This window comes from Oryza glaberrima, chromosome 1, assembly GCF_000147395.1.
Source record: "Oryza glaberrima chromosome 1, OglaRS2, whole genome shotgun sequence".
NCBI lineage: Eukaryota > Viridiplantae > Streptophyta > Magnoliopsida > Poales > Poaceae > Oryza > Oryza glaberrima.
The window spans coordinates 37,273,811-37,287,491 of NC_068326.1; the positions used below are offsets into that span (position 1 = coordinate 37,273,811).

The window sequence follows — 13,681 nt, forward strand, 5'->3', positions numbered from 1 at the left end:
ATTGCTGCTTCCTCGTCCAAATCGTTAAATAGACAGAGGAATCAAGAATGGTTTGTCTTGATCTGTATTTTTGTGCTCTTGCGTACAGGCCCCTTGGTTTCTTCGTATTCTCCATAATTCTCTTCACGAATTTTATATGTTTTTTATTTATTCGTGTTTTTTTCCATTTCCTGTTGGTGGTACTCAATCGGTCCTTAAATAGTTGATTTTTCTAAATATGTTTGACCGATTGTCTTATTCAAAACATTTAAGTAATTATTACTTATTTTCCTATCATTTGATCCGTTGTTAAATATAGTTTTATGCATATATATAGTTTTATATAGTTCACATAAGTTTTTGAATAAGATGAATGGCTAAATATGTTTAAAAAAGTCAACAGCGTTAAATATTTAGAGACGGAGGGAGTATATTTTTGTGTCAAACGGTGCTGCCAACTGAGCGGAAGATGTGAATGTGTTCGTGAAGATCCGAGTGATTCTTTGGTAGAAGTAGTGTTTAAGTTCTTCTCTATCATTTGAATGTTTCCTTTTTGTATTTTTGAAAAGTAAATTGGCTCCTTTTCGTATTTTTGAAAAACTAAATTGGCCTTTTATCTATCTCGGTAGCATCTTCTCTGAATTTTCACATAGCTCATACATGATGTTGGACCGTTTTTTAATGTTAATGTGAATAACATACGGTTTTTATTTTTAAAAGAAGGTACAACCAATTAGCTCAACATAAAGGTGCTAAACGATCCAGACGTGACAAAGCAATAAATCCAAAAAAAACCCTCTAACACAAAAGGAAAATACAATTTACTCAATTCTGTTTGTAAATCTTCATTCAAAATTGATAAGGTTATACAATTGACTTCAAATTTCAAATGCTATATTGTTATGTGAAACACAAACAAACGAATATAAAGGCATAAAGCAGTAAACTAGCCGCCATCTTTCTCCTTGAAAATGACTTCAGTTGATAGGCCACCCATCCGTAGACGTGGAGTTATTGTAGCTTCTCCACACAGTGACATCTGATATATACATGGAGAAATGGCTCTACTAAATCTGCCATGGATGATCGAGACTCTGTCTAGATACAGGCCTGGATCTTTAAAAAAAAGTAACATTATTTTCCAGTTTTTCAAGCAAAAAAAAAAAACGGGGGGCTTCTGTTTAGAATGAAAACAAATAAAACGAAGTTGTAGAGAAATATCACGGTGGTGGGTTGGTCTGCGACTTGCTGATGGGGGTTGTTGGCAGCATTATCTAATCTATCACATAATCACATTTGTAATCTGTTCATACCTGCAAAAATATCTTCGATCTGTAACAGAAACTAAAAGGAAGAAAAGCGCCGCAAGAAATGCAGCCAGGTCCTTGGGTTTCCTCGTATTCACGCACAAGGCCGTGCATCACGCTTGTCAGAGAGGCGCCCCTTGGGCCGAGGAAAAGTCCAACCAGAGGTTGCCATTTGCTGCACATCTATGAACACAAGAACAATCCAAAAAGAAAAAAAAAATATGAACAGAACAGAGGCGGCTACCACCTCTGTTCTGGCAGTGCAAAACGTGACGCATCAATTTGTGATACGGCGAGGGGCAACGCTGAATCGCGACCGTTCGTTTCCTGATCGGACGGGCGGACGGCTGGGTAGCTATCAAACAGTGTGAAACTTGACCCATCCCAAGGGCCAGATGCCCCCCACCCTCTGCACGGCTGCACTCACCCAAGCCTCTACGGCGACGGCGGCTGCGAGAGCCAAAGACCAACACAACCTTGTGATAGCTTTGCTTCGATTTTATGGCTGGAAACCATAGTATACCTTACAATAACCGTGTGATTTTTATAGTAATCACGCGGTTACCAAGAAAAAATCTATCTATCTATTATATTATTAAAACAACTTTGAAAGGAGGCACCACGTTCGCTGTGGAGACTAGAAATTCCCACATTAATCAGAGAAAAAGAAAAAAAAAGAAAAGGAGAGTCCAAGTAGAAATACAATCTAAAAATAGCTGAAATTCGGAATTAAAAATAAGCAATATTAAAAAAAGTTTCCATATAAGAACCCAATACGAGATTAATCAAAATTCGAAATAAAAATAAAATAAAATCCAAAATTAGGAAAAAAAGAGAGTCCAAGTAGAAATACAATTTATAAATAGATGAAATTCGGAATTAAAAATAAGCAATATTGAAAGAAGTTTCCATGTAAGAACCCAATACGAGATTAATCAAAATTTAAAATAAAAATAAAATAAAATCCAAAATTAGAAAAGGAAGGGAGAGTCCAAGTAGGAATACAATTTAAAAATAGCTGAAATTCGGAATTAAAAACAAGCAATATTGAAACAATATTGAAAGAAGTTTCCATATAAGAACCCAATACGAGATTAATCAAAATTGGAAATAAAAATAAAATAAAATCCAAAATTAGAAAAGGAAATGAGAGTCCAAGTAGAAATACAATTTAAAAATAGCTGAAATTCGGTATTAAAAATAAGGAACATTAAAAGAAGAGTTCATATAAGAACCTAATACGAGATTAATTAAAATTTGGAATAAAAATAAATTAAGTAACAGGCCTATAAAGGAGTAGAGTGGTGGCGGTTGATACGACATATAAAAATTGTTAATAAAACATCAAATAGAATCCTACTGACGATTAAAAAGGAGGGACGTCAGGCAGGCCGTGAAGCAAACGAGTAAGGCGGTTGCCGGGACTTCTTAGACAGTGAAAAAACAAACCGCATTGATAATCGTATTTGATTTTTAAAATCTCAATGATAATAAAAAGGAGAAGCAGCGGGCGGGGTGTATAAGAGTATAGTTGCAAAGCCACCGACGGTTGACGGGACTTCTAGAAAATAAAAAATGAATTCCAACGATAGTTATGTTCGATTTTTAGAATCACAATGACAATAAAGAAGTAGGCGGCGAACATGCTGTAGAGGGGCATAGTGGCATCGTTTGATAGGACTTCTAAAAATTATAAAAAATGAAACTATAAGTTATGTTCGATTTTAAAATCTCAATGACAATAAAGAATGAATTCCAACGATAATTATGTTCGATTTTAAAATCTCAATGACAATAAAGAAGGTAGGCAGCGGGCGAGCCGTAGAGGAGTACAATGGCAAAGCTACTGACGGTTTGGCAGGACTTCTAGAAAGTAAAAATGAACCCAAACGATAATTATGTTCGATTTTTAAAATTTCAATAACAATAAAGAGTAGAGACAATGGATGGCCCGTAGAGGAGTATAATGGTAACGTTTGACGGGACATCTAGAAATTATAAAAATGAAACCCAACATGACAATAAACTCTAAAAACTACAAAATCCAATTTTTAAAGGTTCCAAGAAGAATGAATAAAAATAGTGGTAGATCGAGCAAGCAAATAAAGAAGAAGATGATATAAGGGGTAGCAACTGGTGTGACTTTTAAAAAATATATAATTAGAAACACGAGGATGATAAGGTTTGGTCTTTCAAAGTCTTAAGACAATGAGATAGCTATTAATAAATTTTAAGTAAAATCATACTAAAAAAATATATGATTTTATTTGGGTGCTAGCCGCGCAATTGCGCGGACCACCCAGCTAGTTGGGATAACAATAACCTTACCCAAACAGTTTAAAAAACTCTAGCCTCCCCTCTTTTGGTGTATGAAAGAACGGCGCCTCGTCCGGATGTCTAGAGTTTGGGCTTCTCTTTCGTTAGAGACTGCACTATGCTATAGTTAAATCTACAACGAGTGAAACTAAGTTTTGTGGTTGTGTTTATAATGTACTTCTACTATAGTAATTTTATTAAGAATTTGTAGTGTTTTCTCTTTAATAAAAAGAATGTGTAGTTTTATCTCCTTTTTTAAGAATTTGTAGTTTTTTAGACGAGTGATCACAGCTTGAAAATGGATAGTAACTGCATGCCGGAGACACCGTATCATTGTAGCAGATGATCAGTAGCCCGGAAAGACAAAAAGGGAAAAGGCTAATTTCACTATAGAAGAAATCGTGCACATTGCAACGATTAATTAAGCACGCACAATTGCACAATACATGAACACGGATCGCCTCCTTGAAAGAAAAAACAACAAGGAAAAAAAAACTAGAAAAAAGAAAGAAAGAAGAAGAAATTAACAGCGGCTTAATCAGAAGAAACGAACCAATCAATGTACATCTCTCGCGATCCAATCCATGTCTCGTCTCTATAATCTGTGTGTATATAGCTCATCATCCATGGCGGCTACCATGGCTTGAGGTCGTTCTCGAGGCCCTGGTCCCAGTCGATGCCCTTCTCGCCGGGCTCGAGGAAGACGCCCTTGGGGTGCGGCAGCTTGCGCGCGAGCCCGTTGAGTATCTGGTGGAACGCGTCGCCGGCCCTCGCCGGCTGGTGGAACAGCACGGCCTGCTTCATCGCCGGGGACGCCAGCAGCCGCTGCTTCCGGATGACCTCGTCGAGCGGGACGGACGCCAGGATGGTGTCCAGCCTCGGCACGTCCTCCTCCGCCACGAACACGCTGATCTCCCCCCACGGGATGGCGTCCGCGAAGGGGAGCACGATGTCGTCGGCGATGATCACCGGGATGCACCCGAACACCACCGCCTCCACCAGCCGGGGGCTCCACGGCGCCCACCCCAGCGGGCACAGGCAGAAGATGGCCCGCTGCATGTCCTCGTAGTACGTCGCCGGGTGCTCCGTCGAGATGTCGAACAGCGGGTTGTCCTTGAAGTTCTCCCACACCGACGCCCTCGCGCCGCGGGCGTAGTACCCGCCCTCGGGATCATTCCCCATGTCGTAGAAAAGCCCCCGAAAATACACGAAGATCGAGCGCGGCGTCGCGGGGCTGATGCGGTGCGCCTCCATCTTGCGGGGATCGGCGTAGGGCGGCACGGTGATCGACCCCGGCTGGAGGCAGGGGTGGTGGCGCTGGCCGAACGTCTGCACCAGCGTGGCGCGCCGGAGCACCGGGAGGATGCCGCGCTCGATGGCGCGCTCCTCCTGGTAGTGGAAGCAGGCGCCGAAGTCGTGCGGCGCGAGGAAGAAGTGGTCGGCGCCGTCGGTGCGGTTCCAGTAGGGCCACGTGGCGGCGACGTAGCGGACGGCGCTGCGCATGATGCGCGGGGCGCGGAAGGGGAGCGGGAAGCCCTGCGGGGTGAGGTCGCAGGTGGTGTAGGCGGGTGTGTAGAACCAGTCGGCCTCCTCCGGGTCGAGGGTGCGCACGGGGCTGGAGAGGAGGAACTGGTGCATGAAGATCTCCGCCGCGAACATGTGCTGCAGGCACCGGCTGTCCTTGGCCAGCAGGTTCAGGTTGTACTTGCGTGGCATCTCGTACACGAACACCTTCAGCTTCCCCGTCGGGTCGTCCTCCAGCACGTCGCCGCCCTTCCCTGCACAATCCACATCCACATCCATCAGTTAATTTTCACTGCTTGTTAGTTGTTCGTGGTATTGATTTGCCATGGTAAACCTTGAAACGGATCGGATCGGACATTTCCTAATGCTACGAATCTGAATAGGCCTCTCTAATTCTTATACTTTGGGACGGAGGGATGAAGTACATGCCGAAATGCGGACAATGTTCAGCAAACGAGTAGTAACATGTTGTCGTTTTTGCAGGATCGGTTTCAGGCTGCCTTTTGGGATCAGAGCATAAAAATGTGCCAGATGCTCAGGTTGGGGGTTTGGGAATTGCTAAAAAACTGTTGCAAGTTTTTTAAGGTGAAAAGACCTTACAGTATAACCATAGTATAATTGTAATATAATTACCCTACAACTACATTGTAGCTAGAGATCCACATGATCAGTTTCAGCGTCAGTTTTTCAGTTCATAAACAGCAAACCTGAAGAGTTCCAGAAAAAGAAAAAGAGTAAAATTAAATGTTTGTGTGTTTTGCAGGGTCAGTTTCAGCAATGCCTTCTTAGATCAGAGCACCATCTTTTCAGTTCAAAGCAGCAGGAATGTGCAATATGTTCAGGATGGTGATTTACATGATTAGTTTCAGTAAAGAACAGTAAAATGAGCCCAAATTAATTGTTGTGGATTATACATGTTCAGTTTCAGAACTGCCTTTTGAGTTCACAACAGCAAAATGTGCTGCCAGATGTTCAGGTTGGGGTATAGATTATCAGTTTCAGAACAACTGCACGTCTGCACCAACTTCAGTTCATAACAGTACAATATAACTAATCACTAGTATTAGTGAGCATATTAGTTGGTGGAAGTGACCGAATTAGTTGCAGTCAGTAGTTCACCAACCATAGGATCTTGTGCTATACTACTAAAAATCAATCCCTATCAACTCCTGTCTACTTTCATGGAGTTTTATGTTTATCTATTGTTAATCACCAACCAGGTTGGTTGTTAGCATGTCCAGTTCAAGAAAAAAAAAAGGACGAAGAAGAAGAAACAGAATCATTCACAGGCCAGTAAGTGGGCGACCACTGCTCAATCGAGCACACTTTTTTCACTTTTTATACTAACAAATTTCCAGATCTCGCAGGCTCTAATTTGCAGATTAAAGAAGAACAAGTTGTGCAAGTTAGGCACAGGCGCTGCTCACAAGAGACGGCAATAATGGCAGCCTTTGCCTCGATTCCTGAGGCAGCCGCACTATGGATGCGTGATCACAAAGGAGATGGTACAGAAAGGGGAAAACTTTGGGGACGAAGAAGAAGAAGAGAGATCTGAGCCATCAAGCATGGTGGTGGTGACCTAACTAGAAGCAGCCATTGATGCAAATGCGATGCAATGTAGTAGTGTGATCATGTCACCAAGAAGCTGTCCTAAAGGCTTCACCTACCAACCAATTCTGGTGAGCTCACTGCAGCTGCAAGCAGTTACAGGCAGGCAGGCAGGTTGGTGGTTACTGGGTGGCATTGCTGTTATTACAGTTACAGTTACTGCTGCTGCAGCATGTAGTACAGGTTCTTGATAAAAGTTGGTGGCCTGTGCTGGCCACATGGTTGGATCACTCATCACAGCCTGGTTTGATGGTTGGTTCACAGGGAAGCTAGCTAGCTAGCTAGCTACTGGATTGTTATTGCAGGATAATTTGTATAACTGCATATTGATCCAAGAAAGCAAGAACTGAAGCTGATTTTGTAGTGGTGGAATGGAACCGAAAGAATCGGATGTGTGAATTGTGAAGCAGAGGAGAATTTTATGAGAGCGTATGAATGGATTGGATGAATTGCAAGCATGCTTCGTGAATGCAGGATGAGCAATAGAGAGTGACATTTTGCGAATTCATCGGCGGTGACGCAAGCCGGTAAATCTGAATCTCGAGGGGTGTCAATTTGAGACGCCATCGACGGTGACCCATCCGATGGAATCAAGAATCCAAGCGGAGGAGACGAGGAATTGGCAGCAGGTAGGTCAGTAGTTGCTTATCTATCTATTTATCTAGCTAAGGTAGGTAGGTTGCTGGTGAGGCGGAGCGTACCTGACATCCTGCCATGCTTCTGCGTCGTCGTCGCCGCCGCAGCGAAGCAAGACACGGCGAGCAGCAGAACGGCCACCGCCGCCGCCACCGCCGACGCCACGCCGGCGCACGGCCTCGTCCCCATTGGCGCCGCTCTCGTGCTCCCACCAATTTCAGCACGCCAAGAGATGTAGCCGACAAGACTGAATTAAGCCGTCGGCGTCAGCGTCGGCGTCGGCGGCGGCGGCACGGTGCACGAGAGCTCGAGCGGCGAGAGGGCTTTTGATTAGCTCTGCTCCTCCTCGTGCTCACCGCCTGCGCCGCTGTCCCTCTCTCCGGGAGCGGCGCCGAAAGATTGGAGATGAATCGAGGCTGATCTAACAATGCGAGGTCGCGAGGAGGTGGAGGAGGAAGACGAGGTCGTCTAGCTTGGGGTGGTGAGGTGAGGCGGTCAAGCTGATGAGCGAAGCGAAGCAAGGGGAAGAGGAGTAGAAAAAGTAGAGGGACGAGGCAGGTGGGCGTATTACGCAAACAAGCCAAGCCCGAGCGACGCGACCGACCGACCGATGGACCGACTCGGTCCGGTTGCTGTTGCCGGTTTGCGAATGCGAATTTCGTTTGCGTTCGATTGGATGGATACAAGGGGAAGGAGGAGTTGTCGTACTCCCGCGGTAAGCCCATGATTATGGCTGAGTTATTTTCCAACCTTTTCAACTCAATCTCTTTTATTTCTCGCGCACACATTTTTCAAACTGCTAAATTATACAATTATTTTTAAAAAACTCTATACGAAAGTTTATTAAAAAATCATATTAATCCATTTAAAAAAAAGCTACTAATACTTAATTAATCACGTGCTAATGGACTGGTTCGTTTTATGTGTGCAGGAGATTTGTTCCTAACGAGTTGCAGCGAACACAACCATAACGGTAAGGTTACTAAGGGTGTGTTTGAGGAGAAGGAGATTGGAGAGATTGGGAAGATACGCAAAACAAGGTTAGCCATTAGCGCATGATTAATTAAGTATTAATTATTTTAAATTTTAAAAATAGATTAATATGATTTTTTTAAAGCAACTTTCCTATAGAAAATTTTTGCAAAAAACACACCGTTTAGTAGTTTAGGAAGCGTGATCGCAGAAAACGAGGTGCTTTTTCACCCTATCTCACACAAACGAACTCAGCCTAAGAAAGTACTCCTCTATAAACAAAAAAGTCAAACTCTAGAGTTTGATTATTATTATTTTTGACGGATGGAGTATGAAGCAATGGAAAAACCGGACAGAATTTGTGAAAAATTTGAATTTTAGTTTGTTTTTTTGGAACTCGTAGCCTCATCATTTGTCCTACTAAGAATCATTCGCTGTCAAATTTTATAATTTAAAACTTAATTTTTTAAAGTTAATTTTAGGATATTTTCAATATATGTTTTCAGTATTAATTCTTATATATAAATATTTTACCTACAAATTATTTTTATTCGATGATATTTTATTTTGATAATAAATCTACCATTGCCATACCATATGTAACCCTGAGACATGATGGGATGGGTTTGGGTTTGATTAATAATTAATTCGGCTCGCCCGCAATCACGCAGGCAAGTGGTCACCTGCTCTCGGAGGACTCGCATTGCAAAGTCGCGTGCGTGCCATGCTAAATGCTATATTCCGATAATCCGATTACCATACCATGTGAGGAGGAGCTGTAAAGAAAAGAAAAAAGGGGTTTGCAAAAAACGTGGTGCCTCCGCCTGGCCGGGGTGGTTGGAGCGGGTTAGGATACAAACCTACTCTAAGCTCTTTTTAATTTTTAAAAAATAAAGCACTTTTGTTTAAAAAAACACATAGAGGTGTTTAGCTTCAGGATCGTAAAGTTTTGTCATGTCACATAAGCTATTATATAGGGTGTCGTATGGGGTGTTCGGGCACTAATAAAAAATTAATTACAGAATCCGTCAGTAAACCCGAAACGAATTTATTAAACCTAATTAATCTATCATTAGTAAATATTTACTGTAGCACCATATTATTAAATTATTGAGCAATTATGCTTGAAAAATTCGTCTCGTAAATCAGTCGCAATCTGTGCAATTAGTTATTTTTAGTATATATTTAATACTCTATATAGGTGTTTAAATGTTCGTTGTGACATGTAAAAAAAATTTAGGTGGGATCCAGACAGTGCCAAAGGGAAAAGAAAAGGAGAGAGAGAAAGAATAATCAATTCAATCATGTGACATTGATGGCGACGGTGTGCATTGCATTTGCATTTGCATGGCTACAGCTGCGGATCCCAGCACAGCAGCTGCAGCGCAGAGCCTGCAAATCTGCCTGCAAACGGAGGCCAAAAAGGCCCAGAACCCGGGACGAGGAATCCTCCTCCCCCCATCTCCCTTCTCTGCGTGCGCCGCTCGCATTCGCCTCCGCGACGCCTGCATACATCTGTCCTCCATGCATTGCCCCCACCATTCGATCTCCATCGCTTTGTGCAGACAGGAGGAGGGGGGCAAAACGACGAGGCTTTTTTTTTTTCCCTTCACAGTGTAGATCTCGTTCTTTTCTCAGAGTCTAACAGTATGGTGTAATGGTGGGATGAAAATGTATGTGACATGAGCCTCTAGTTAAGACAGTGTAGCGTGCGATTTCTACGTAGCCACGTTCTAAAAATAGATACGATTCGGAGTGGATGATTCGGATATGGATATTTTTCCTGTATACGAATATGAATATCCGTTGAATAATGCTATTCGTATATCCATTAAAGGTTTTGAAATATACCACATTCCGTACCAATTCTGACATTTAATCTACATCTTTCGTCCCAAAATTTTGTGCGATCATACTTGTTTATATTTGAAGTTTAGGTGATTTTCATGTTTCGACAAAATTTTTGTTTTTTTATGCGTTTGATTATGTTCAATTATTATTTATATTTGACATGATTTATATTTATTTTTTGTATGAGATATAAGTTTTTTTTACAACCAGTTAAAAATATGAAAACGAATATGGTGAAGTATTAAGGCTGTGTTCTTATCCTAGGTTTCCTAACTCATCTCCCTCATTTCTCATGCGCACGCTTTTCAAACTGCTAAACATTGCGTTTTTTTAAAAGTTTTTATATGAAAGTTGCTTTAAAAGTCATATTGATTTATTTTTTTTAAAAAAATAGCCAGTACTTAATTAATCACGTGGTAATAGATGATTCAATTTTTCATGGACACTACTCCGGTTAGAAACACGCTGGAGCGAACACGGCCTTAATAATATCTATTCGCATCCACTCGATCTTTTTCGATCCCTAGTTGTATGTATGTGGTGTCCATTAATTTACTCCGACCGCGCTGGTACAGTACAGTACAGTCTCTTGATTATAAATTCGGAATGGCTAGCTGTTGAGAGTCATTAACTCCATCCATGTGATGGGTAACACCTACTCTACTCTACAGTATAATACTAGTGTGGTACTGATACGGTGATTATATGCTGTACTATCATTATACTACTACGGCCCTGTTTGGCTCTATAGGTTAATATTTAGCTCTCATATTTTAATCCTAAATTAGCTCTCAAGGATCCAAACAGGTAGGCTAATTTTGAGCTAATGTGAATTAGCCCCCCTTAAAATATTAGCCCCTCCAAGAAGTGCTAATGAAGTTAATTTTGTGTGGGGACCATTAAACAGCAGCTCTCTCTCTCCTCTCTTTCTACTCTCTCCACTTTTTAGTCTTGAATTAACCTATGGATTCAAACATACCACCCTATACTAATGTTTAGCCTATCAATTTATGACTAAACATTAGCTCTTAAAATTAGCCCTGGGCTAATCTTACAAACAGAGCCTACTACTGGTGTTGTGTTACTTGTGCACGCGATGCACGGACAGTTTCATTCTCTGTCTTCAAAGGCTTGAAGCCGGCAACATATCGTTTTCATAGACAGCTCTTGTACCACAACGGTAGTACCCTACTTCTCCATTTCTCACTCAGCTTCGTCTTTAACAACACCGTTGTACCATGCTTACCATTTGCCTCTCTATGAAAATAAAAACATCATTTCGATTTTCAAAAATATAGCTCAACTGGTTTCAACTCAACTGTCTAATTAGGCGATGTACATATCAACATCAGAACGTCTATGATAACTTCTTAAATCTCAAAATATATTGGTTGAATCATCGGAGGTGCAAGATTGGGTGTGTATATTCATAGGAAATGAGTGTGCGCATATTATATGAGTGTTTGCGTCGGCACCATGTTTAAAAAAAAGAATGGTGGAAGTGTTTATAGCCAAACATAAAAGATAAATATCGAGGTGAGGTAACCATGCCTTTTATCGTAGGAGTATGCTTGTTAACTTATAATAGCTCAATTTTGAATTACAAAAATCAATTTTGAAACTTTTTTTTTCATTATAGTCCCTTTTCCGGTATTATCTTTTAAGCCGCACATAACATAAATGTAAAAAAAATACCTATCAATTACATATTTACTTTGTTTGTTTTTTGATGGCTTATCATCCGTGGTCCAAACAACCAGAGCCTATTACACAAGTTTAACCTGATGGCAGCAGCACACCAAGCATAAAAACGACAATCCTACTGATACATATACACAAACTACTCCTCCCCAAAAATACACACACACACACACACACACTACTCCAAGAGCAACCAAAGCCAAGGAAATATTATTAATAGCCATTTTATAAAACGATGCGGGAACGGCCGTGTATGTGGGCATGAACGTATTCCCAACGATTAATTAATTGCTTGATTAATTAAAGATAGGGGACATATAAGCGTGGCGTTGCGACACCACGTCACTTGATCGGCCTAGAACTGGCTTCCTAACCTCGGTAGTTTTTGTCAAGATTACGACCGCCCAACGCGCAGGAGGTTGGCACCTTAATTTCAGTGACATCACTAAGCAGTAGAAGTGGAACAATTAAAAACATGGAGGAATTAGTTGTTTTTTTGGCTGTGATCCTGGAGTATCTGATTAGTGATTACAGCAGAGTGACGCATTGCATTGAAACAAAATTGGAACTTTGTTCGTTAGTATAGCTGTTTGCAGAGCAAGGTAATCGTTCACTGTCAGCCTGTCACTAATGCACACGAAAATTCAAGCTGAAGAAGGAAAGAAACAGATTAGTATAGCTGTTGCACAGCAAGACAATCACTCACTGTCAGGCCTCTCAGTAATGCGCAAAAAAGAACTCAAGCTGAAGATGAAAAATTAAAATAAAAATAAAAAATAATTTTGCGGTGAGCGTGGATCGAACACGCGACCTTCAGATCTTCAGTCTGACGCTCTCCCAACTGAGCTATCCCCGCTTGATGTAATAATTTTCAAACCTCATTACTACTAAAAATAAATAGGGGCAATTGGGACTTGGGAGACATCAAATTCTAAACCACTTAATATCATGTTTAGTACAGTTTTCATATTTTTAAAATTTAAAATTCGTAAGTTAAATTATAGTTATCTGACATTTTATATTTTCTATAAAGTATGAAGAAAATGATATATCCAAATGCTATCAATGTAATCATAATTCGCGATCATGGACTTTTGGAGAAAAAAAAATCTGGAGTTGTGCCAATAAAAAATATCGCCTCTTGATCTAATACATGAATGTGGAAATAACATTTGATGGTGCCTTTGGAGAAGATTAAATATGATTATATAATTGAAGATTTCATTTTAACAGTTTCTCAAAAGGACTATTTTTTTTCCAAGTCCAATATGAGGTCCATTTATCGCTTGAGTACTGCATTTACTCTTTTTGATTACATAATAGTTGATAAAATTCTAAATATTGTAAGAAATAGCACGTATTAAAGTTATATATATATATTAAATAAAAATATGTCTTGCTTATATTATTTTTTTTAAAAAAATAAGGGGCTTTAACACTGTGATCAGCGCTCTAACACTGTGTGCAATACCGTCGGTCGGCCATCGGCCCATCACTGCGACGAGGGACTGCTGCTTTCGGAAGAGTAGATGGGCTGGCGATCTTCGCCCTTCAATCCAGCGGCTTGCGTGAGTTTGTGTCACTGTCACAAACATTATCCCATGAAAAAAGAGTCAATTTTGACTTACTCAAGTACTCCGTATTGGCCAAATCTAATTCAAGTTGACTTATTCAAGTATTGGCCAAATCTAATTCGCATCCTTAAACCGCGATACCAGATATAAAACCCGCATATGTTAACATCGGTTCATCCTATCTTCTCTAGAGTCTGAGACAACAGTTTTATC

At 40.9% G+C, this 13,681-nt stretch overlaps 1 protein-coding gene, 1 long non-coding RNA gene and 1 other non-coding gene across 3 annotated transcripts; 1 reads left to right on the plus strand and 2 right to left on the minus strand.

Annotated features, from left to right (window-relative positions):
• Positions 1-3,992: 3,992 nt before the first annotated feature.
• Positions 3,993-7,883, minus strand: LOC127759860 (probable glucuronosyltransferase Os01g0926400). The gene is made up of 2 exons (XM_052284078.1): positions 7,436-7,883; positions 3,993-5,380 (listed from the first exon to the last, which is right to left on the minus strand). Exons 1-2 carry the CDS (start codon positions 7,557-7,559, stop codon positions 4,236-4,238), a joined length of 1,269 nt encoding a protein of 422 aa, XP_052140038.1. The 5' UTR covers positions 7,560-7,883; the 3' UTR covers positions 3,993-4,235.
• A 67-nt stretch (positions 7,884-7,950) lies between these two features.
• On the plus strand, positions 7,951-10,068 carry LOC127759861 (uncharacterized). The gene is made up of 3 exons (XR_008015017.1): positions 7,951-8,085; positions 8,302-8,410; positions 9,583-10,068. It is a non-coding gene; the product is annotated as an uncharacterized LOC127759861 (long non-coding RNA).
• Positions 10,069-12,677: 2,609 nt separating this feature from the next.
• TRNAF-GAA (transfer RNA phenylalanine (anticodon GAA)) lies at positions 12,678-12,750 on the minus strand. The gene has a single exon. It is a non-coding gene; the product is annotated as a tRNA-Phe (tRNA).
• Positions 12,751-13,681: the final 931 nt, after the last annotated feature.

What these genes read in the sequence shown, in the direction of transcription:
- LOC127759860 (XM_052284078.1), bottom strand. Translation starts at nt 7,559, where the DNA reads ATGGGGACGAGGCCGTGCGCCGGCGTGGCGTCGGCGGTGGCGGCGGCG. An exon ending in GAAGCATGGCAGGATGTCAG is followed by an intron (nt 5,381 to 7,435) that starts GTACGCTCCGCC and finishes TGGATTGTGCAG; the next exon opens with GGAAGGGCGGCGACGTGCTG.